The sequence below is a fragment of the Grus americana genome, chromosome 22 (assembly GCF_028858705.1).
Source record: "Grus americana isolate bGruAme1 chromosome 22, bGruAme1.mat, whole genome shotgun sequence".
Taxonomy (NCBI): Eukaryota; Metazoa; Chordata; class Aves; order Gruiformes; family Gruidae; genus Grus; species Grus americana.
The window spans coordinates 3,130,024-3,153,248 of NC_072873.1; the positions used below are offsets into that span (position 1 = coordinate 3,130,024).

The window sequence follows — 23,225 nt, forward strand, 5'->3', positions numbered from 1 at the left end:
TTTTTCTTCCCTTTTTCACAGCAAAGTTGCTTTAACCCCTCGCGTGCCCTCAGTGGGCTCCGGGTGGGCGGCCCGGTGCGGTGTGAGGGACACGGGGGGTGTCACCGGGGCCTGGGGGGCAGCTACTGGGGGCGAGAGCATGGTAGATGCAGCAGCGTGGCTGATAGCCCGTGTCGGCGTCCCCCCTCCCTGGGGTCAGCGGCTCTGCTGGGGGCAGGCAGGCAGCCAGGGAAGTCGTCCCCCCCCCGTGTGCGGGCACCTCTGCAGCCCCAGGGAGCCGTGGGCGACCCCCAGCCCTGCCCCTCTGAGCCTGGGGGCAACTCAGGGATTCCCCCGCACCCCGGGTCCCCCAGGGTGACTTCAGGGGACCCATCCTGCTTGACACCCCCCCACACACACTTCCCCAAGCCCTGGCTGGTCCAACGCTACTCCTCGCATCGCATGGACGACCCCCCCCCCCACGCGTGTTTTCCCTGCGTGCCCCCCCCCCCCAAAGAGGACAGGACAGCTCAGTGCGGGGGGGGGGTGGTGGGTGTGGGTGGCTACCCCATACCCCCCCCTTTTCCCCACCCTGGGTCTTGCGTGACCCCTGAACAGAGAGGAAACCCCCTCGGTGAGCGTGTGGTGTGGTGGAGAGGAAAGAGGGGCAACGATGCTGAGGGTGCGCGGCCCCTTTAAGAGCCCCCTCCCAGCGCGCGGCGTGCGCACCCACTTTCTCCCCTTCCGCCTTCTGGAGACTTCAAAGGGTCCGGCCACGCCCCTCGCCACGCCCCTCCCGCCAATGGGGCGCCGCCGGAGGCGGCGCCCCATTGGCGGGAGGGGCGTGGCGAGGGGCGTGGCCAACGGAGGGGCGGGGCGTTCTCCGTCGCTCCCCCCTCCCCTCCGTCGCCGCCGCCGCCGCCGCCGCCGCCCCGCCCGGCCCAGCCCCGGGTAAAGTTTCCCCGCGAGCACATGACTCGCAATGGCCGCGGCCGCCGCTCGTTAAGCGTTTCCCCCCCCCCTTCCCTTTACCCCGTTCCCTTTTATCCCCCCCCCCCTCCCCCCTTCCCTTTCCCCTTCCCGCTCCTTAACCCCCTTTAGGCCGGGTCGCCCCCGTGCCTCCGCCGCCATGAGCAGTACCGGGAGCTTCCCGGTTTTAAGGATCTCGGTGTGAAGTCTCCGTGATCAGGTAATGAGTGGGCCTTCGTATCTACTCGTGGAGGGAAGGGAAGGGGGTTTGCTGTGGTCTCGGTACTGAGGCGTGCGTGGAGCGGGGGGGGGGGCCGTGACGGCGGGACCGAGCGCGTCGTGCCGGTGGAGGCGGGGGGGGGGGGGGGGGGGTCGCCGCCTTCGTGGGGCCGTAAGGACCGGGGGAGGGTGGTGGGTGCTGTCGGGGTCGTGGGGTGTCTCCGCTCCGGGAGGGGGTTGCGGGAGATCCTGCCTTGGTAGGGGCGTCTTGAGGGTCCTAGGGGGGTGGGTGTCCCGTCCGTGTGTCCCGTGTCCGTCGTCGTCGTCCCCCCCCCCGAGAGGCGGCGCTGGGGATCCCCCTCCGGTAACGGGGGAATCCTGGGGATCCCCCTCGTTCCGTCTCGATGGTGGGGTCCCTGGGGGGGGGGGGGGGGGCGCGCGAAGGCTCCCGCCTGGCTGAGGCTGCCGGGAGCCCCGGAGGGGCAGCGTTGCCCCCCCCCCGCCCCTGTTCCAGGTCGTGGCTTTGCCCCCGGGCTTGGCGGTGCCGGATCTCCCCGGTTACCGGTGCTGGGGTCCCCCCTCCCGGGGCCGGCTGGCTGGGCGCTCCCGAGCGGCACCGCTGCCCCCCCCCCCCCGACCCCGCTGAGGGCTCGGGGCACCCCCGGTGCAGGGGGCTGCGGTCCCCCCCCCCCCGGGGTGTGTGTGTGTGCCGGGGCACCGCCACGGGGCGCGGTGCTGGGGGTGCCCCCCCGGGAGAACCGGGCCCCCCCCCGGGCCTCCGGTGCGTGCAGCCACGTTCCCCCCACCCCCCGCCCCGGCGGGGGCGGGCGGGGAGGTGGGGGGGGAAGCCGGGGCCGCTTCCCCTTTTAGGGGTGCGGGGGGGCCGGGGAGCAGACGGCGGGGCCCGGCGGGTGAGCGGGGCCGGGAACGCGGGGGGCGGCGGGGTCCGGGGGGCGGGAGCGGCGTCTGCGCCGTTTCCTGGCCGGCGGGCGGAGGAAGCCATCGCTCTCCGCGGCTGACAGGGCGCTGGCGCGGCGGCGGGGGCGGGGGGGGCCGGGCGGGGGGCGCCGGCCGCCGCCTCCCCCGCCGCAGCAGATGACTGGGGCCGGGCTGGGGGCGGCGGAGCCCCCGCGGGCTCCGGGCGGCGGCGGCTGGGCCGGGCCGGGCTGGGGTGGGGGCTGCCCCGCTGGGTGCTCCCCCGGCCGCGGCCCCGAGGGTGGGGGGGGCGCCCCCCCCCCCCCGGGCCGGGCAGCAGCGCCCCAGGGCGGGGCAGAGTCGGAGCAGGGGTGTCCCCCAAATCTGTGCCTCTGACCTTTGACCTCGTTGGGCGGTGGGGGCCGTCCCACAGCCCGGAGGGTGCTGGGGGGGGACGCGGGTGCTTCCCCACGGTGCCCACACCGGTCCTTGCTGTGGGAGCGGCCGTCCTGCTCGGAGATGCCAGGCAGGCGCCGGCCGGCAGCTCTGGGTGCGGCGCCCTGACCGCCGGTCTCCGTGCGGGGATTAGTGGGTGACGGCTCGGGGGCTTAGCGGCCCCGTAGCCGCTGCTCCTGGGCCATATGTCACCCATGGGCCCCACGCCCTGCCCTTGGGGGTGACCTTGCTGTGGCGTGGGGATGCGTGTGGCTCCGCGGGTGCTCGCATCAGGGCTCTCTGGGATGCCGGTGAGTGCCCGGCACTATCGTCCACCGCTGCATTCGTGGCCCCCCCCGCCCCAGGTGACACGGCTGATACCAGCGGGTACCGGGATGGCGGGGAGGAGGGCAGGACCCCATCCCACACTGCCTGGTGCCCACGTGCGTTGCGTCCCAGCTGGGATGCCCGGCTTCGCCTGGCTGTCCTTGTGCATCCGCTGTGTCCCCGGTGCTCAGTCCCCGTGCCGGGAGCGGCGTCGCAGCCACCGAGCCTGGGGAGGGCCCGTGCCGGCGCCTGCCCTGCGGCGCTGGGATTCACCAGCTCTGCCGCTCTGGCTCTATTTATAACCAGGAGGCTCTGGCATGTCAACGTGCCACACTCGGCTGTGCCGGCTGCGGGCAGAGCGTGTCCTGGGCCACCCGCCCTGGGAATGGTTTGCGCCGATGCCAGTGCTGCCACTGAGGGGGGTGGCTGGGCTCTGGGGTCCCCTGGCCCTTTTTGGGGTTCTGCTACAGGACTGCAGGGGACCCCTCGGCTGGGGAAGCTGTGGGGCCCTCGCAGCGTGTGCCCGGAGTCCCCTGGCACCCATGGGTTCCCCTGTGCCGCAGGCCCCCCCGTGGCAGTGCCAGCCCTGGGGCTCGGGGGGAAGGGCTGCGGTGCTGGCAGGCGCGGGGGGGCTGCGATCATATCTGCGGTGACACATGTGCTGATTACGGAAAATGGGTTAATCTCCCTGCGGCTGGAGGCAGCTTAGCAGGGGGGTGGCTCGTGGCAGGGCCGGCAAGGGGCCGCGTGCACCCGTCCTGCCCTCTGCCATCCCCAGCTGAGCCATGGCTGCCAGGTTGTGACAGGGGACATGGCAGCGGCACACGTCTATGTGCCCTCCCACAGCCGGCCCGGTCGCAGTACCTGTGGCCTGGGGTGGTTTGGCCCCCCCGCCAGGTACGCCAGGTCCTAGCCCAGCCTGGCCTGATCCCAGTCCCTGGGAGCCTGCCTGGGCCAGGGCACGGTGCCACCAAATCCTGGTGTCCGGGGGCGTCGCGCTATCGCCTGCCCGATGGGTCCACCCACACCAGCCCCGGGCGCCGTGTCCCGAGCGGCCCCGTGCCGCGGGCCGGCGGCGCAGCCAGCTGCACTTGTCTGCCGGCTGTCGCTGAGCCAGAAAGGGCTGTCTGGGGCTGCGCTGTTCCCGGCACGCCGTTCCCAGGGCGCCGGCTGCGCGCCGCATCCAGGGCTAAAAACAACCAGGGGCTGCTGCAAGCGGCTGCCGTGGTGCAATCCCACCACTTCCCAGGAGCCCATGGGGAACCAGGATGGGGTACCCCGGCACCGCGACCCCTCCCGGGCTGCAGAACCTGCGGTTCCCTGGGCTCATCCCAAGGGTCAGGGCTGCACCGTGGGTTGGGGGCTGGACTGCGCTCCGGGGTGCCCCTTCTGTGGGCAGGCAATGCTGGCCTGTGGGTGGGGGTCCCCAGGGTGCTGCGGGGCTGTCCCGCAGTGCGAGGGGCTGGTGGGTAGGGCTGGCCAGGGCACCGCTGGGTCTTTATGGCTGAGCCGGGCTGGTCGGCTCCTTGCAGGATCTGGCGAGCCGGCACCCACAGGGTGGCCAGGCTGGGGTGGTACTGGTGCTGGTGGCGGCGTGGCACAGCCGTGTCTGTCCTGGGGGCCATGGCGGGGGCCGGGGCACCTGTTCCCGCAGAAGAATGGCGCGTCTGGTGGCGGGTGCGGGAGGTGTAACCGGAGCGGCGCGTTCCCCGCGTAACCGGAGCCGGCCTGGCCGTGACAGGTGGAATTTCAGTTTGTGGCTCCCACCCGGCAGCAGGATGTGGACATGGGGGTGCCGGGGTGAGGACCCATGCGTCAGGGCTGGCATCCGTTCCCTGGGGTGCCCATGTGCCCCCCCGGAATGGGGAGGCCGGCACCGACACCATCCCCGCCAGCAAGGACACCGTCCGCACTGGTCTGTGCGGGATCCCTGGCCCCGTGTCCGTGCGGCTCGAAGCCGGGGTGGCCCGGTGCAGGTTGCTGCTGGGCTGCAGAGTGCCAGGGTGCGGGGGCACCGGCGCTGCCCAGGGACCTGCGGTGGGGCTGAGCAAGCCCCTGGGTGCACTGCTGGGCCTTGGCAGCAGCTTGCGGGTCCTGGGGTCCGCACCGGTCCCGGCACCCCCAGATCCCCTTGAACGGGGGCTGCGGGCAGCCCTGGCTCTGGCGCTCTCTGCCTGTGCCGAGCGTACGCCGCCGGCTCTGGCCCTGCCGCTGGGCTGGGGCATGATTCACGCCTGCCTGGGGACGTGAGAAACGTGACGGTGACTCACGGCCCAGAAGCTTTGGGGATATGGGAAGGGGGTCTTGCTCAGCGGCCCTGCCGGGGGGGCACTTCACGCCCCCTGCTTGGCGCTGGCCGGCCCGGGGGCTACCGGGGAGGGTGGCGGTAGCGGGGGGCAGCCGAGCCCTCAGCCTCGCGTGTGAGGCTGCCCCGGGCCAGGCGCTGACAGCAGCGAGGAAACCGCAGGCTGCGACCGCACAGCGGCTCCACGGGCGCTTCCTGCCCTGCCCGGGAGGCTGCCAGCGGAGCGGGGCCACCCTGCTCCCCCCGCGCTGGGGGCAGGGCACCCCCTTTTTCTACCCATGTGCCACGGGGGTGGCCTGGCACCGGGGTGTTCCCGTGACCTGTCCTGGTGAGGATGGGGGATGCGGGCAGCAGCCCCTGCCAGATTTGGGGAGCAGAGGGGGCTGGGGCGGTAGGCTGTGGGGTGGCAGCAGGGAAGCAGGGTGACGGGGGCTGGGGTGGCAGGGGAGCGGGGTGACGGGGGCCGGGGTGGCAGGGGGCCGTGGCAACAGGGCTGGGGCTGAACTGAAACCTGGCCGCCCAGGAATTGAGACAGGCAAGGGGAAGCTGCGGCCGGGAGCACGGTGCCCGCAAGCATGACAGGAAGGGCTCGGTCGCTGCCCGCCACCGCGCCAGGCAACCCAGAGCAGTTCTGGCCCTGCTTGCCCCCATGGTGCCAGGGCGGGGGGGGGGGGGGGGGAGACACACACACACACAGGGCGGTGCCCCCGCTCACCGGCGTGTCACATCCGGGCGCTGGCGCTGCCATCACCGTGTGCCCTGGCAGGAAACGCGGCTGGGTTTGATGGTGTGACATGGGCACCAGGGCTGGGGGTGCTGCCTGCACCGGGGAGGTCGGGGAGCCCGTGGGGTGGGATGGGGGCAATACCCCCTCGGTGGGCAGGTCTGGGGACGGCCACTGGGGAGGTGGGTGTTGCGGTGCTGCCGTCCCAGTGCAATCCCAGCTGCTCTGTGGTTAGCCGTGCTGGCCATGCCAGGCGCAGGGGAGGAGGATGCGATCCTGCCCTGGGGTGTGGGCAGTGAATCCAGCCTGGGGTCACAGCTCGGGGCTGCGTTTTCGGCAGGGGTCTCTTGGGTGGGCTGTGCCGGTGCTGTCCAGCCTATCTCCACACAGCCGTGTGGAGTGGGTTTTGTGCTCCAGTTTGGGGTCACGGGTGGCTTGGACAGCTATGGTCCCTCCAGCCGTGCTGCCACCAGCCCTGGGAATGGCTCTGGTCTGCGTGTCCGTGCGTCCGTCTGCTCCCGGGGGCCGCCCCTGGCCTGGCCGGGAGGTTCCTCGTGGCTGGGATTTGGCCCGGGCTCCGCGGCCGTGTTTTCTGCGGGGCTGGAACAAGGCGCTGGATTCCAGGAAGCTCCGGGCCCCGTCCAGCTCCTGCCGGGGACTGGAGGAAAAGGCGCCGGGGAGGGCGAGCGTGGGCCCCTGCCGAGGGGCTGCACGGCCCCTGGCCCCACACTGCTGGCCTGGGGTGCTCTGGGAGCCGAGCCGGGCCAGGATGCCCAGGACCCCCTTGCCCCGGTTGAGGAGCAGCCATGTGCCGGGGTCTGTGCAGGCACAGGGGCCGGTGGGGGCTCCTCTGGGCCGCAGCTCCTTCTGCCTACAGGGACCCACGGGAGAGGGGCTCCCTGGACCCTCCTGGCCACTGCTGGTCCTGTGGGGGTGTTGGGAAGGGGCCGGGGGGGGGGCCCTGCAGCCGCCTGCCAGATTTGGGGTGCCTGGTGGCCAGGCCAGTGGTGCTGGCCTCTCTCAGTCCCAGGCTGGCGGCGTGCGGGGGGGCAGGAGCGGGTTGAGTAATTGGGCCCCGGCGCGGCTGGCGCGGTGCCCGGCGAGCACTTGGCACCGGCAAACATAAACAGTTCTTCCCGCGCCTCCCTCCCCCCTGCTCCCCCCGGCCAGCGCGGCTCAGGGGCCATGGCCTGGCTGGGGGACAGTGGGCAGCCCCCCACATCGGGGGGCCGGGGCCCCCACGCGAAGTCTGTTCCCTCCTTGGGGCCGAGCCGTGGCCCCTGGGCCTGGGCGGATGCTGACCCGAGGTCCGGCACGGTGCCCCGGCAGTGCCCGTGGGAATCCGCCACGTGCTGCTGTGCCCCGTGAGGTGCCCTGTGCCGGGGGGGTGTGTATCATCACCCCCACCCCAGCCACCCCTGGGTGCCCACCCCGGGGACAGCTGGGCCGTGGGTCTCCCCGTGGGTGCTCCAGCGGGTCCCCACGGGTGGGGGGCAGCGCTGGGACTGTGGGTGCTGGTGTAAGCTGGGAGGATGGGGGTCCTGCCTCCAGTGGGTGCTCCCAGCTGGGTGCTGGGGGGGGGGGGGCGGGCAGGGCTGTGCCCGTCCCGGCCCCTCCCCAGCGCCTCGCCGGGCGGCCCAGCCTTGTTCCTCTGGATCCTTTTCCGCCTCCGCGGGGCCGGGAGCCAGCACTCTCGGCAAATAAACAGCCCCCGCCGGGCCCCGCGCCAGCGCTTAAATAAACAGCCAGCCCGGGATTGTGAAAGCCCCGTGCCCCCCTTCCCACCGCCGCCCCCTGGCCTGGCCTGGGCCGTGGGGTCCGTGCCCCGACGGGTTGGTGTGGGAGCTGCCGACACGGCCCAGCACACGGTGCAGGGTAGGTGCTGCTCCCCCATGGGCAGAGCCCAGCTCTGCAGCGGGCAGCCAGGCTGAGCCCCCCAGGGTCCGGTCCCATGGGGGGGGGTGAGCCCCCTCCTACCCTGAGCCCCCTCACGCTCGGTGCAGGCGTAGGGGGAGCGGAGCTGTTAGGGGTGCGTGGCTGTGACAGCAGAGAGCCAGGCTGGAGCAGAGCCGTTGTCCTCAGGGGACCCCAGCGTGCCTGTCCTTCCCCCCCCTGCTGCTGCCTCGCAGCCCCCTGGACTGGGGCAGGGGGTGCTGCCCTCCTCAGACCCCCCATGCACCCCAGTTCCCAGGCCAGGCCTGGGGGAGCAGGTTTGGGGCCATCGTGTGGCCCCTGGCCCCACGGGGTGTCCTGTGGGGCCGCAGTGTCCCCACGCCATCCCCTGCCCCCTCGCCCGCTAAGCTGGGATTAGCGACCTGCGCCTGCCGGGCCCTGCCGGTCGCGGTGTCGTTAATCTGGGGGATTGTCGTTAATCTCGGGGGGGGTGGGGTGGGGGGGAGAGCGCTGGGCCCGGCCCACTGTGACCTCCTGGGGCCCAGAGGGGATGTGACCCCTAGGGGGGTCTGGGGAAACTGAGGCACAACTGGTAGGTGCCACATTGGGGTGGGGGCCAGGCATCCCAGCCCCTCCACTAACCGCCCTCTCTGTTCCCCCCCACAGTGTCGCAGGAGCCAGCGCCGCCAGCGAGGACAGCCGCCGGGCAGCGGGTTGCCCGTGGGCCCCATGCTCTGCTCGGCCCTCGCACCCTGCGCCTGAGAGCCTCCACCCACGCTGGAGACCCCCGCCATGGCCAGCAACAGCAGCTCCTGCCCCACACCTGGAGGGGGGCACCTCAATGGCTACCCTGTGCCCCCCTATGCCTTCTTCTTCCCCCACATGCTGGGGGGGCTCTCGCCACCCAGCACGCTGGCCGGCATCCAGCACCAGCTGCCCATCAGTGGATACAGCACCCCCTCGCCTGCCAGTGAGTACCGCGGCCCCGGTGCTGGAGGGGGGGTGTGTGGGATCCCCCCCATACTGGGGTCTGTCCCCGATGTAGGACACGGGTGCCAATCCCATGCTGCTGTTCCGGCGCTGGTCCGTAATCCGCCCCGGGGCGGTGGCACGGGTTAGGGGGGATCTCCCTGCTCCCAGCTGCCGTGTCGCCCACCTGTGGGGAGCTGCGTTTGGGGGGCAGCAGCTCCTTGCTTGGTGGGAGGCGAGTGCTGGGCGCGTCTCCCCGTGTGTCAGTTCTGCCGCTGGGGAAACTGAGGCACGGAGCGGGCAGTGGCACCCGGCGGGGTGTGTATCAGTTAATTGCTGCTGTGTGGCCGGCTTCGTTAATGGCTGTGTTTATACCCCGGCTGTTAACGGCCCAGCTGGCCCTGGTTAGGGGCCGTTGGCTGTCACCGTCCCCGGCACCCACCATGGCCGGGCTGGGAGATGGGGGGCTCGGCAATGGCGGGGGGGCCGGGGAGGCCAGTGCCGCGCTGCGTCCCCGCGGCGGCTCTTTGTTCGCCGGCGGCGCGGGGGCCGCCCGTGGGGGAGGCGATGAAGGCAATCATCGCGTCTGCTCCTGATTCAATTTCCCCCTGACAGGGTCGTCCATCACGGCCCCGGTAATCACCGCCCTGCCGCGCCGGCAGCTGGGAGCCGCGGGAGGTGGGCTCCTGGCCGGGGTCCTCCCCACAGCGTGACCCCAGCCCTCAGCGTGCCTCAGTTTCCCTGGGCCTTTACTGGGTGCCATGGTGCGGCTGCCGGACGCCTTCCCATCCCCGACACCTCTGTGCGGACAGGCAGCCTTGCCCGTTCCCGCGCCGTGCCGGCATGGGTGCCCCGCGGCACCCGCTGTCGAGGAGGCCCCCCGTGGGTCGGGGTGTGGCGGGGCCCCCTCAGCCCGTCCCTGGCCCCGGGGGACGGTGCAGGCCCGGGCAGGGCCGGCCCCGGGCGCTGTCCCCCGCCGGAGCCGCCCCGGCGGCGGTGGGACCCAGTGGGACCAGTTCAGCGACTGGGTGGCGGTGGGTGGGGCCCCTCCCCCGCGCTGGCTCTGGGGCCATTCCTGCCGCACGGGGTTGTGGGAACAGGCTGGCGGGGGGGGGGGGCTGTCCCCCCCTTCCATGACACTGGGGACGGGGGCCGCGGGCAGTGGTCAGGCAGGGCTGGAGGGTCCTCTGGCGCTGATGGTGGCTGGGTGAACTGTGCCTCAGTTTCCCCTTGGCCATCCCTGCTGGGGTGCCCAGGAGTCCTGGGGGACGCAGGGGCTGGGGACACCGTGTTTGCCCCCCCCGTAGCACCCATACAGCCTGGTGGGTGCCCTGTGTGTCCCCTGTATTTGGTGTGTGCCCAGGTGGGATACCCCCGCTCTCGCTCCTGGCGGTGGGGCCAGCAGGGAAATGCTGGGGGCTGGGGGCTGTGTCCCGGCTGGGGGGCTGCGGGGGGGATGTGGTGCAGCTGCCCCTTCCTCACACATGTCCGGCCCCGCCGCTGGCCCGCCCTCGCCAGATGTGCTGCAGCTGCGTGGCCCTGGGGCCGATCTGGCTGGGCCCTTCTGGGGGTGCAGATTTCCCCCCCCACCATACCGGGGTTCAGCTGGATGCCCCGCCGGGGCCATGGGTGTCGGGACGGGGATCCCGTGGCGGTGGGGCTGCAGGGGAGCTGCTGGTGCCAGATCCGCCCCCTGGGGTGCTGCGTGCTTTGCCCCTGGCATGGGGAAATGGGATCGGCCGTATCCTGTGCATGGTGCTGGGGGCTGTCCCGCTCGCCCCCTCCCCGGGTGCAGGGGAGGCCCGTTGCACCCCCCAGCCCGAGGTGGGTGTCCCTGGGTGCCCTGGGAGCGACCGTGTCCCAGCCGGGGCCAGACCCGTGTGTGGGGCCCTTCGTGCCGTGAGTCGAGAGCACCCAGCAAAGGGGAAGTGAATGGAGGTGCTGGGCACACCCACCCCCCCCCCCCCCCCAACCCCGGCACGGCCACCCTGGCACAAGTGCTGCGGCTTCCCCTGCGGGTTGGGGACGGGAGCCCCTGCCCCACACTGGGCCCCGATGTGGGGCACCCCAGGGTGGGCAGGGGATGGTGTGGGGGGCACCTGCGGTGGGTGCGGGGCCTTTCCGTGCTCACAGCTGCGTGTGGATGCGTGTGCGCTCGCGTGGTGGACGTGCACGTGTGTGCCCATGTGTGCACGCTGCAGGGGTGGGTGTGTGTGCGCACCCTGTGCAAGGGGGTGTGCACATTCGTGTGTGCGTGGAGCTGGCTGCGTGCGTGTGTCTGTAGCGCCGTGCGCGTGCGCTGCCAGCTGTGCCTGCGTGTGTGTGTGCACGCCCGTGTGCGCACAGCTGTCGGTGCAGAGCTGGGGTGTGCGGGGGAGTGTGCGTGCGTGCAGCAGGCATGCGCAGGGCTGAGCGGCTGCATGTGCACACGGGTGTGTGTGCATGAGTGTGCTCGGTGCCTTGCCCGCTGTGCGTGTGCCCGTGCCTGCGCACCCGTGTGTGCACGCTGCGCCCGGTGCTGAGCCACCTGTGTCGCCATGCCGGGTGCGCGCACGCGTGTCGGTGCGTGCGGGGGTGCCAGGGCTGTGCCTGTGCCCTCATCCCCCTCCCCGGGGCTCGGTGCTGGCCTCCTTCTGCAGGGCCTGGCTGTCCCTGGGGGTCCCCTCCCCTTGTCCAGTGTTGGCCCATGGGGGTCTCGGGGGGCCACGAGGGACTCTCGCCCACTGCCCTGCGAGGTGCTCCCCGGGCTGCCACCCCCACCGGACCCTCCCTCCGCCCTGGTTCCCAGACCCGGCTGCGGGAAATGGGACCCCAAGGTGGCCCCCCTCCCCCTGCAGCCAGGCCCCCCCCCCCCCCCCAGCCCTGCTCTTGGCTGCCGGGACGGGGGGCCCCGCGGCCTGTCACCCTACCCGCTGGCTCCAGTTTCCTCTGCGCCGCAGCCGCTCCCCCGCAGCGCCCTGTAATTAATTAATTTTTAAAAATTAATGAGCAAAACGTGCTCCCTGCAGGCCAGGGGCCGCGGGTGGGGGGGGACAGCGGGGGGTGGGGGGCCCTGCTTGGGGCAGAGGCTGGGGAGCCCCTGTGGGGTGCGGTGCTGGGGACCCCCCGGCCCCCCCATCTCCGCCCGGGGAAGATTGATGAGGCCGTGCTGGGCGCTGAGCCCCCGCGCCTGGGAAAGCCCATTACGGCGGAGGTTTTCTATCACTGTCACGGGGGCCGGGGGGAGCCGCCTGCGCCGGCCGGGAATTTGCGGCGCTCAAAAGCGGCTGAAGGGGATAAATGGGGTCTTTTGAAGTGGGCGGGTGGCAGGGGGGCTGCGGGGCCCCGAGGTGCCCGTGTGGGGATGGGGGAAAGGGGCCAGGGCTGGGCACCCCATACCCCGGGTTGGGATGGGTGGGTTTGCGTGGGGGTCCCGGGGGTCCCTGTCCACGTCCCGTTGTCTGCCTGGGCTGGGGCTGTGACCGTGCGCTCCCAAAGCTGCCTGCTCTGGGCGCAGCAGGGTCCCCTGTGGGGTCCCCCGTGGGCTTTGGGGCCGCGTCTCTATCACGCTCGCGGGAGCATCTTGTGTTCCCCGGAGCATCGGCTGCCCCCGTGAGTGGGGACCGGGCAGAAGCAGGGCCGGGGGGTGCTGCCGAGGGGGGGCCCCATTCTGGTGCCTCCAGGATGCTGGTGGGGCGGTGGCACAGGGCGCATGGTGGGGTGTCCCCGTCCCCCCTTGCGCCACAGGGCTGCGTGTGGGGCACTCCCCTCACCCAGTTCCTCTTGGCTTCTGCGTTAAGGCTTTGGGGTTTGGTTTTGTTTTTTTTTTTTTTAATCTCTGTTTCTTCCTGTTGCCACCGGCGTGGGACGGGAAGCGCTTGCCCGGTGGGGCGGCTGCCGGCGTGCGTGCATGGCACGACTGTGCCGTGGCCGAGCCGTGCAGTGCCACCGGCCCGTGTCCCCTCCGTCCCCTCCGTCGCAGCCACATTCTTTCCAGCGCTGGTAAATGAGTCAAAGCAGACATTTGTCATGTTCGCTGCAGGAAGTTGGAGGAGCGCTGGGCTTTTGTTCAGAAACCTGCTGGCTAAGCAAAGCCTTTGACTTTCTATTATTATTTAAACAGGCGCTGCTGATCTGCTCTGCGCAGACACACACGCACACACACATGCACACACATACACACGCCTCCTGGCCTTTTTCTTATTCTTTTTTTTTGTTTTTCTCCCCTTCCCCCCCCCCCCCCCCTTTGGGGGGGGCAGGTTGGAAGTAAAAGCGGGGCGGTCCTGGCTGCTCACTTTGGGGCCGGGGGTGGGGGGGGCTGCTGGCGTGTGCGGGGCCGGGGCATGTGGGCGTGCAGAGTGCGGTCGTGCCGCTGGGAGGGTGTCCTCGGCCTTGGGGTGCGTGTGAGCACACTGCCCTGCGTGTGTGTGTGTGCATACTGCCATGTGTGCGCACACGCACGCACATCTGCTCACGCACGTTCCCCGGTTGCTGCATGTGGCTGTGCAGGGCTGGCGTGTGCGGCAGCACCCGCATCTTCTCACCTGTGTCCAGCTGTGCACACACGTGTGCAGCACACGGGTCGGGGTTCAGATGGGCCCTGTGGCATCGTGGGGTCTCCCTCTAAGGACACCCCTGGGGTGGGCAGCGTGGGGCTGGGGCGGAGCGGACCCCGTGGCGTGGCAGAGGCCGTGTGCCCACCGTGGAATGCACCGGGGCTGGGCCCCATGGCGTGGCTGTGCCAGCGGTGCCATGTTGCAGGAAGTGAGGGTGGGTGGGTGAGACTGCGCGGCGTGGAGGTTACCAGCGCGTCGGGGAAGTGGCACCGCAGCCCGGCCCTGTGGCAGCCGTCCTTGGCGTGGGTCCGTCCCTGTCTGGGTGCGGGCAGCGAGGCCGAGCCGGCTGTGCTGCGTGGGGTGATGCTGGCCTGCGCGGGCAGCGCTGGCACTGCTTGGGTGGCCCCGGGTTTGGGGTGTCACCTCCCGTGGGGATCTGTGTGCAGGGGAGGGGGGAGCACGTGGCACTGCCACACATGGGCCACACGCAACCGCACACGTATGTGGGGGGGTGCACACACAGATACAGTGGGAGTATACACACACGTGTGCATGCGCTCAGCTGCTCATGTGCTTGGTGGGGACATGGTGTCACACACGCGTGTATGTGTGTGCAGAAGGAACACACAGGCTGCCCCGTGTACCACGGGAATATGCACACACACACACCACACCTCCCATGCAATGGTGTAGCAGGAGCACGCGTGGGCCCCTCTGCAGTGGGGATGCAAACAAGCACATACTCCATCATGCCGCAGGAACATGCATGCACGCACACACGCATGCACACACATGCATACACACATGTGCACACACGCATCATTCCCCCCCCCCGTGCGGTGGCACCCTCACCCCCGGGGGGGGGTGGTGGTGGCCGGGGGTCAGGGCGAGGTGAGCCCTTCCCCACCGGGTTCACCCGCAGTTCACCCGCATCCCATTAGGCAAATGAGCCGCGGCCCCGGGCAGCCCCCGGCCCCGCCGTGCGCCCCCCCCCCGGCCCGCTTCCGCGTGGCGCTGCCCCTGCGCGTCCGTGTCCCGCCGCGCGGCCGTGGCCGGTGCCGGCCGTCCCGGGGAGGGGAGGCGGCGGCGGCGGCGGCGGGGGAGGACGGGGGCGGCCGGGCGGCCCCGCGGCGCGGAGCGGGTTAAGGTTGTGGGGAGGCGGCTGGTGTCGGGAGGGACCGGGGCTGCCGGAGCCGCAGAGCCGGCGGGGCTGCGCCTTCCTCCCCTCCCCCTCCTCCTCCTCCTCCTCCTCCTCCTCCTCCTCCTCCGCCCGCCGCCGCCGCCGCCTGCCCGGGCGCGGAGCGGAGCGGCGGGGCCCCGCTCCCCGGCTGAGCCGCGGCGGGGCCATGGCAGCGCGGCGCGGGGCGCCCCGGGGGCCCGGCTCCCGCGGGGGGGGGCGCTGACCGCCCCGGGGCCGCCCCCGCCGCCGGACCGGGGGAGCCGCCCCCGCGGCCCCGGGCCATGTACGAGGGCGCGGCGGTGGCGGGGCTGCCCCCCGGCCCCTTCCTCCGGATGGATTTCTACGGGCCGGGCCGGGGCTGCCTGCTGCCGGAGCGCGGCCCCCCCGCGCCCCGCGGGGCCCCCCCTCGCCGCCCCCCGCCCTGGAGCAGCTCCGGCCGCTGTAGGTACCTGCGCCCCGGGGGGGCCGGGCCCCTCACCGCCGCTTCGGGCCGGTGCTGGAGCCCGCCTGGGCGGGAAGAGCGGCCTCAAGCCCGTCTCTGATCCGGGCTGGGGGGGGGGGGTGGTGCTGCGGGGATGGGTGCGGAGCGATGGGTGCTGGGCGCGGGGATGGGTGCGGGAGTGGGTGCTGGGTGCGGGCGTGGGTACGGGGTGCTGGGGGCTTGGCCGTGGGCGGGGGCGCTGAGCAGGGTGCTGGGTGCTCATCCCGGGGCGGGGGTGCCGGGCTCAGCCCCCGGCCCAGCGCCCTCCATCGCCGGGCAGAGCTCTGCGCAGATGCCGCCGGCTCGGCCATAAACAACCCTTGTCCTATTTCGGCGAGAGCTGGGACGGCCGGGCCGGGGCTGGTGAGCTGAGCCCGGTGAACCGGGGGCCGGCGGGGACCTCCCCCCCCCGCACCCCCTCCCCACGAGTGGGGGCCGCGGCAGCGCCAGCTCCGCCACCGGGAATTTCGCTCCCTCCTGATAAGGGCTCCCACAAAATCCAATTAACTCCAGAGCCGCTGTGCCTGCTGCTGCTGCTGCTGCTGCTCCACGGGTGGGGGGAGCGCCAGCGTGGGCCCCCCGCCATGGCCCTGCCGGGGATCGGGGTGTCCCCCCGGGCCGGGGTGTCCTGGGTGCCGTGGTGGGGCCCAGTGAGTCCTGCTCCCACTGGCAGGATCCTGCCTGGTGTCCCTGGGGGGGCCACAGCCCGGTGTCCCCCGCCGTCCTTGGGGACGGGCAGGCCCCGTGCTCTGTGCAGGGGGTGCACAGGGTGTGCGGGCAGCTCCGGCTGGGGCAGGCAGCAGGAGCAGGCAGGGGTACAGGCAGCACACCCCGTGTTGCCGGCTGGCCCAGGGGCTGCCACCCCCACGGGGGGGACACGGGACCCTGCTGTGCTTTGTCCCCACCGTGCGGGGCTGGGGGTGGTGTGGGGGGCAAGCAGGGCCCGGGCAGGAGGGGGTCCCACTCCGTCCCCCTCAGCGGGTGGCCGGCAGGCCTGGCCTGGTGCCCAGGGGCCACGGGCTGTGATAATGGCCTGGGGAAAGTCCTGCCGGGCCCTGTAGGACTTTCACCCCGATAAGGGCTGCGGGGCCCTCCCGTGGGGCCGGGGGGACCGCCTCATCACTGGGGGGGCCGGTGGGCCCCTCTTCCTGCCGATGGTTCGCCATTCTCACGGCGATGCCCGGTTCGGTGCCTGTGGCCGGTGCTGCACGTGGGGTGTGCGGCCGCGGCCCCCGCCGTCTCGCTCCCCCCATTGTCTCGGGGCCGCTCGACCTTTCCGCTGGCATCGGGTGCGAGCGCGGCGCGAGGGGCCTTTGTCTGCAGCTGGGGATGGCGCGGGGCTGCCGCGGGGGCTCCCGCCGCCTCTGCGAGGGGGTGCTGCCTTTGAGCCCCAGAGCAGGCAGGGTGCAGGCAGGGCCTGGCAGGGGCTGTGTATCCCAGGCTCCAGTGCCATCCCCTTAGCGCAGGCCCCCCTGATCCCACTGGGGCTGTGCTGGCCCAAGTGGGGTAGTTGGGGGCCATCACCCCCCTCTATGCCCCCAGTCCTGCGGGAGAGGGGCCCCTGGCCAGAGCCCCCTCCCCGTGGGCAGCACGGGCAGCTCAGCCGGGGCCAGGGCACCTCTGGGCTCTGGTCGTGGTGACCGTGACCTGGCGGGCGTGTGGGCGGCGGGTGCTGGCGGGGATCCCTGGCAGGGCGCCCTGCTCCCTACGTCACACCAAAGTGCCGTGTCTCCCCAGCCCGGGGGTGCCAGCCCACGGCACGGCTCGGTAGTGTTGGGGGTGGCCATGCCGTGCCTCAGTTTCCCCAGAGACAGCTGTGGCTGCGGCTGGGCTGTGCCTGGCGGGGCTGGCCCCGAGGTGCTGGCTGCTAGCCCGGCACCGGCACTGCCCTGCCCGGTGGGACGCCATCTCGCTGGCACTGGGGGAAGAGCTGCTCCCTGGGGCGCGGGGAGCCCGCCCAATGCTGCAGCAGGGCCTGGGGACGCCACTGTGCCACAGCTGGGGAAACCGAGGCACAAGGTGGTTCCCAAGGGTGGTGGAGGGGCCTGTAGGCAGTGGGCATCCTGTGCCAATGTGGGTCCACATGCTGCAAGGGGTTTTGTGGGGTGCTGTGGGGGTCTCGTGGGGGGGTACGTGGGGTTGGGACCACCCCACTGGGCACAAGGTGGCCCCGCCGGCATGAGCCGTGCTCTGTCACCCTGGGCCAGCCGGTGGCCTGCAGCCAGCACAGCGCTGCGGCACGGGGCGGTGGTGTGGGGGATGAGAGTCGGGGTGATGGGGACCCCAGGCCTGGCGCTGGCAGGGGGCAGGGACCCTGGGTCTGCTGGGCAGGATGCCCTGTGGGGGGACCAGGCGGGACGGCAGTGCCCGGTGGGCTGAGCACCGTGCCCGGTGGCACGTGGGCAGGACCGGGCACCCCATGGCCTGGGGCACCCTGCAGCTCGGGGCTCCTGGCCTCATCGCTCCCGGGACCCTCCTTTTTCCCCCTCCTTCGCTCCTGCAGAGGTGCAGGAATTCGGGGCACGCGGTGTGGCCCTGCAGGCGCTTTCCCACGCCGGGGCGGGGGTGCCGGGTGTCGGGGTGCCCCGGGGTCTCTTGGTGTGGGCAGGAAGCGGCCGGCGGGGCCGCAGGCGGGGGCGGCGCGTTCGCCCGGGGATGCTGGCGGAGCCGCAGCATCTGGTCTGCAGCTGGGCCCCGCTGCCTGCGTGCGGGGGGGCAGGACGCCTGGGTCCCTCCTGTTCGGGAGATGGGGCTGGGGGAAGGGAAGGGTCCCCGGTGTCCCCAGCCGGCCCCTCCCGCACCCAGCCCTGTGGGAGCAGGGGAGGTTTGCACCCATCCTGCTCGCTCAGCACCTTTGGGAGCTGCTCTGTGCCCTTCCCTTGCTCCACAGGGGCGCGAGGAGCACCCAGGCCTGACGCCACCGCGATGGGCTCCTGGGAAGCTGGCTGGGCAGGCGGCTGTGCCCGCGGTCCCTTCGCCGGTGGCTGCGGTGGCAGGGGATTCCCGCGGTGCTGGCGCAGCCGTGCCTGCCCGGGGACACCAGTGTGCGCCGGCGCGGGGGGAACCGAGTCCCCTCCCCCCCCCCCCCGCACCCAGCACATCAAAATCTTGTCAAATCTGCATTTTGTGAGTGCAGCTCTCCACGAGGAAGTTCTTAAATTATATAAAAGAGGCGATAAATTATAGACGACGTTCGCTCAGTCACTTTAATGGCTCCGCTCCCTCGAGTGGCAGCGGTGATTTATTCAGTGCCGCCCGGGAAGCGCTGCCCGGCTCGCTCGCCTCCGCGCCCCGCACGCTCGTATCCCACACACTCATCTCCACACCCTGCGTGCTCGCTCCCTACCCCACACGCTCGCCGCCGTGCCCCGCACGCTCGCGTTCTGCCCTGCACGCTCGCCTCCGTGCCGGCACGCTCGCCCGTCCCCGCTGTGCTGGGGGACAAGCGTCGTGGGTGGCTTTGTCCCCGTTGTCCCCCCTCCCTGGTCCCGTCTGCACCCATGACCTTTGGCGACTGGCCGGTGGCGCAGCCAGGCTGGGGACCCCCACCCCTCATCCATCACCCCCCCGCCGAGCCCCACCGCCCCCCCGTGGGACCCCTCCTCGGCTCAGCTCTGGGGTGGGTGTGGGGTGGGTGCCCCTGGTCCGGGGCTTCTCCCCACGGCTCCCCAGCCTCGGGGGGGGTGAACGGGTGGTGCCAGGGCCCTTTTCGAGGGCCTTTTTTGGGGCGCAGGGGCTGGCGGGGCGGGGGGGTGGGGGGGGGCCGGGCTCCCCCGCCGGGCCCGGCCTTTAATATCCTGTTTGACTGGTTCGCTTGGCTCCGCTGCAGAAAAACATTCGCAAACATCCCGGAGGAGCTGGGGAGCGCTTAACCCCTGCCTGGCTGCACCCCACACCGGGGCCGGCACCCCGGCTGCACCGCGCCGCACACCCCATGGAGGCGGGGGGGGGGGGGGGGCTTGTCCTGGGTGGCTCGATCACCTCCTGGGTGGTCCTGGGGGTCAGTGGGGGACAGGGATGGTCCTGGGGGGCAGGAGGGAGGTGGCATGTCCCATGGGATTTTGGAGTGCAGGGTGGGGGGGGGCAGGTATGTCCCATGAATTTTTGGGGTGGGGGGCCGTTGCAGCACGTGGTGGCTGGGGGCTGCCTGTTGTGGGGACAAGGGTGGCGCCGCCCTTGGGGACGTCCTCTGCTGGGGACCCGCAGGGTGCCGGCTGAGGGCCACCGTGTCCATCCTCTCCTGGGAGGGGGCCATGCCTTTGGCTCTGGGGCCGTGGGTGGCCCCCAGACTGTGCACACGTGTGTGCCCGCACGTGCGAGCGAGTGTGCGGCAACGGCCCCCCCACCCCCCGCACTGGGACTGCACCGCGCCGGCCCCGCAGACGCCATCAGCGCCGCCCGCGCGGGGGGCTCCTGGGATTCCGGCGTTTTTTTTTTTTCTTTTCTTCTTTTATTTTTCTTTTTGTCTGCCTGAATTCCACATCGTCTCCGTGGCCTGGAAATGTCAAATTGCATCTTCCCAGCTCGCGTCCTCTCCCTGCCGGCCCCACGCGACCCGGCCCCGTGGCCGGGCAAAGCTGGCGTGGGCAGTGCTGGGGGGGGGGGGGGAATGGGGGGGGACCCCCAGCCCCAGGGGCTGGCCCTGGTGCTGTCAAGGGGTGCGGGGCTGGAGGGGGGGTCCCTGCAGGACCAGCCCTGCCTGGGGGTCTCCATGCCCTGAGCGCCGTTGCCTTCCTTCCCCGCAGCCGTCGAGACGCAGAGCACCAGCTCGGAGGAGATCGTGCCCAGCCCGCCCTCGCCGCCCCCCCCTGCCCCGCGTCTACAAGCCCTGCTTCGTCTGCCAGGACAAATCCTCGGGGTACCACTACGGGGTGAGCGCCTGCGAGGGCTGCAAGGTGAGAGCTGCCAGCGCCCCGCGCCGCGGGGACCGTCCCCGCGAGTCCCCGGGGTCCCTGGGCCGGGCGCTGACCGGGGCGTGCGGGGTCCCCAGGGCTTCTTCCGCCGCAGCATCCAGAAGAACATGGTGTACACGTGCCACCGGGACAAGAACTGCATCATCAACAAGGTGACGCGCAACCGGTGCCAGTACTGCCGCCTCCAGAAGTGCTTCGAAGTCGGCATGTCCAAGGAGTGTGAGTGTGGATGGGGACGGGGACACCCTGCCTGGGTGCAGCCAGGGGGTCCAGGCGCGGTGGGCCATCCCGGCAACCCCCACCATGTGCCCAGTGAGACCCTGTGGGGGGGACTGGGGGGCCCCCTGGGTTTGTGTCACAGCCCGGCCGTTGCCTGAGCAACGTGTGATTGATGATGTCAGAGATAAATGACGCTGATGAGGCCTCCTGGCGTCTGCGTGCCAGTTGTCATGGTGCCTGGCTGTACCCCCCGTGCGGCACGGCATCGCCGGGGGTGGGTGACCGGGGGGCGATGGCTGCTGGGGCGCAGCTGCCTCCCCAAGTCCTGCCCCATCTGCCCGCCCCTGGGGGCCAGCGACCCCCCCCTGCCCCAGAGGGGGCTGGCGCTTGCTGGGGAGGCCGGGCACCGCCGGGGGGGTGTTCAGCATCCCAGGGGCTGCAGGTCGCCCCCCCCCCCCCACCCAAGAGGGGTCCCACAGAGGCTGATCCCTGCGGGGCGCGGGGCTGGGGCTGTGCCTGGCTGCCCACCCCCCCGCCACCTCAATGAGCGCGGTGGCTCAGCTGCCATTTTCTCTCCCTGCTGTTTTTCTCGGCTGTATCGGCTTTGCAGCACAGAGCTGCGCACTGTCCCCGTGACCAGGGGTGCACGTCCCCCGCCACGGGTGCAGTGTCACCCCCTAATTGCCTCCTAATGACTTGAGGGCTTATTTAAAAGAAAGCTGTGTGGGGCTGGCAGCCATTTGTCACCGTGACTGATCCCGTGGTGGGGTCCTCATCCTGCCCTGGGGGGGGGTGGACAGAGCACGGTGGGGCTGAGCCCTCGTCCCCAGTCAGGGGCTGGGTGGCAGCGGGGCTGGGTGACGCTGACCCTGCCACCCCCCGCCCTGTAGCCGTCCGCAATGACCGGAACAAGAAGAAGAAGGACGTGCCCAAACCGGAGTGCTCGGAGAGCTACATCATCACGCCCGAGGTGGAGGAGCTCATCGAGAAGGTGCGCAAAGCCCACCAGGAGACCTTCCCCGCCCTCTGCCAGCTCGGCAAATACACTACGGTGAGTGTCGGGGGGTCCCGGGGGGGCTGGGGAGCGCGGCCACCCCCCCTCTGCAGCATCCTCACCCCCCCCATCTCCCCCCCTCAGAACAACAGCTCGGAGCAGCGGGTCTCCCTGGACATCGACCTGTGGGACAAGTTCAGTGAGTTGTCCACCAAGTGCATCATCAAGACAGTGGAGTTTGCCAAGCAGCTCCCCGGCTTCACCACGCTCACCATCGCCGACCAGATCACCCTCCTCAAAGCCGCCTGCCTCGACATCCTGGTGAGAGCGGGGACGGGGACAGGGACGGGGATGGAGAGGGGACGCCAGGCTGAGCCCTCCCACCCTCGCCCCCCCCCCCAGATCTTGCGGATCTGCACGCGCTACACGCCGGAGCAGGACACCATGACCTTCTCGGACGGGCTGACGCTGAACCGCACGCAGATGCACAACGCCGGCTTCGGGCCTCTCACCGACCTGGTCTTTGCCTTCGCCAACCAGCTGCTGCCGCTGGAGATGGACGATGCCGAAACAGGGCTGCTCAGCGCCATCTGCCTCATCTGCGGAGGTGGGTGCTGGGGGGGGGCTGCAGGGACGGGCACCCTGCCCAGCACCCCAGCGGACCCAAACCCGGTGCCTGCCCGGCTGTCTCGCCCCCTCCCCAAATGGTGCCCTTTGCTGCGGCACAGCCATCCCGGTGACCGCCACCCCCCCCAGGACCTGGTACAGGGAGCTGAGCCGTACCCACCCCCACGGGGGGATGGAGGGGGATGACAGGACGTGCCCTGCCCCCCCTCTAACCACTGTCGTGCCCCCCCCCCCCCCCCCCCCGCCCCAGACCGCCAGGACCTGGAGCAGCCCGACAAAGTGGACAAGCTGCAGGAGCCACTGCTGGAGGCGCTGAAGATCTACGTGAGGAAGAGGAGGCCCAACAAGCCCCACATGTTCCCCAAGATGCTCATGAAGATCACGGATCTCCGCAGCATCAGCGCCAAGGGTGAGTGCTGGGGAGGGGGCGGCCGCCCTCCTGCGGCTCCGTGTCCCGCGGGAACATCCCTTGGGCTCGGCATCGGGGCGGAGAGGGGTGTCCAGGGCACTCGTCCTTCCCCAGGGCACAGCGTCCTCCGGAGGGGACGAGGGAGGGGATTTCCACTGCACAGCGTCCTCCAGGGACGTGGCCATGTCCCTTGTTCGGCACCCAAGGAAGAGCAGAGCTGGGTGCTGGTTTGGGGGTGCCAGTTTGGGGGTGTTGGCCGTGCCCTGCCCCGCTGACCCCCGACCCTTCCTGCAGGCGCTGAGCGGGTGATCACGCTGAAGATGGAGATCCCGGGGTCGATGCCGCCCCTCATCCAGGAGATGCTGGAGAACTCGGAGGGCATGGACACGTTGGGGGGGCAGCCGGGTGGCCCCCGCGCGGGCAGCTGCAGCCCCAGCCTTTCGCCCAGCTCCAACCGCAGCAGCCCGGCCACGCACTCGCCGTGACCCGCGCCTGGCGCGCACCAGGACAGAGCCCGGCACGCCGGCACGCGGGGAGTGGTGGGGGGAGAGAGAGAGAGAGACCCTGCGCCTCGGCCCTGGCTGCAGCCCCCCCTGGGGCGGACTCCTCGGCAGCCCCCCGCCGACACAGCCCCGGGACACCCTCCCCCCCCGCCGGAGCGGACCCCACGGGGAGCCCCGCAGCCCCCAGCCGGCTGCCCCCGCCCCCCCCCCCAGCCCTGGGCGAAGCGCGTTGGTTGAGTCACATTTCAGGGGCGCGGGGGACCTCGGCCGCATCCCCGGGGACGCCCCGGCCCCACCAGCACCAGCACACACGGGATCGCGACCACCGAGCCACCCCCCCCCCCCCCCCCCCCCCCCCCATCCCCGCCATCCCGGCCGTCCGGCGGGGAAGACCCGGCCAGACCCCGCACGCCGAGGAAGCAGAGTCATTTAAAAGAGAAAGAAAGCAAAGTATATATATATAAATATCTATAAATATCTATAAATACGTTTTAAAACCTTTGTAAAAGTTTGGAGGGGTTTTTAGGCCTGTGCAGGTGGAGGGGGCACGACGGGCGCTGCCGGGGAGGGGTGGGGGGGGCACACGATTTATTATTATTAAATTTTTTTTTTGTTGTTGTTGTTGAGAT

The 23,225-nt window shown here is 71.3% G+C and overlaps 1 protein-coding gene across 1 annotated transcript; it reads left to right on the forward strand.

Moving 5' to 3' along the window:
* The first annotated feature begins 1,015 nt into the window (after positions 1–1,015).
* On the forward strand, positions 1,016–22,713 carry RARA (retinoic acid receptor alpha). Its single transcript, XM_054801836.1, is given in 10 exon segments — positions 1,016–1,168; positions 8,433–8,736; positions 19,677–19,732; positions 19,734–19,826; positions 19,922–20,063; positions 20,954–21,114; positions 21,202–21,378; positions 21,460–21,664; positions 21,935–22,093; positions 22,388–22,713. Coding segments are annotated over 9 exon segments (1,362 nt in total). The 5' UTR covers positions 1,016–1,168; positions 8,433–8,558; the 3' UTR covers positions 22,579–22,713.
* Positions 22,714–23,225: the final 512 nt, after the last annotated feature.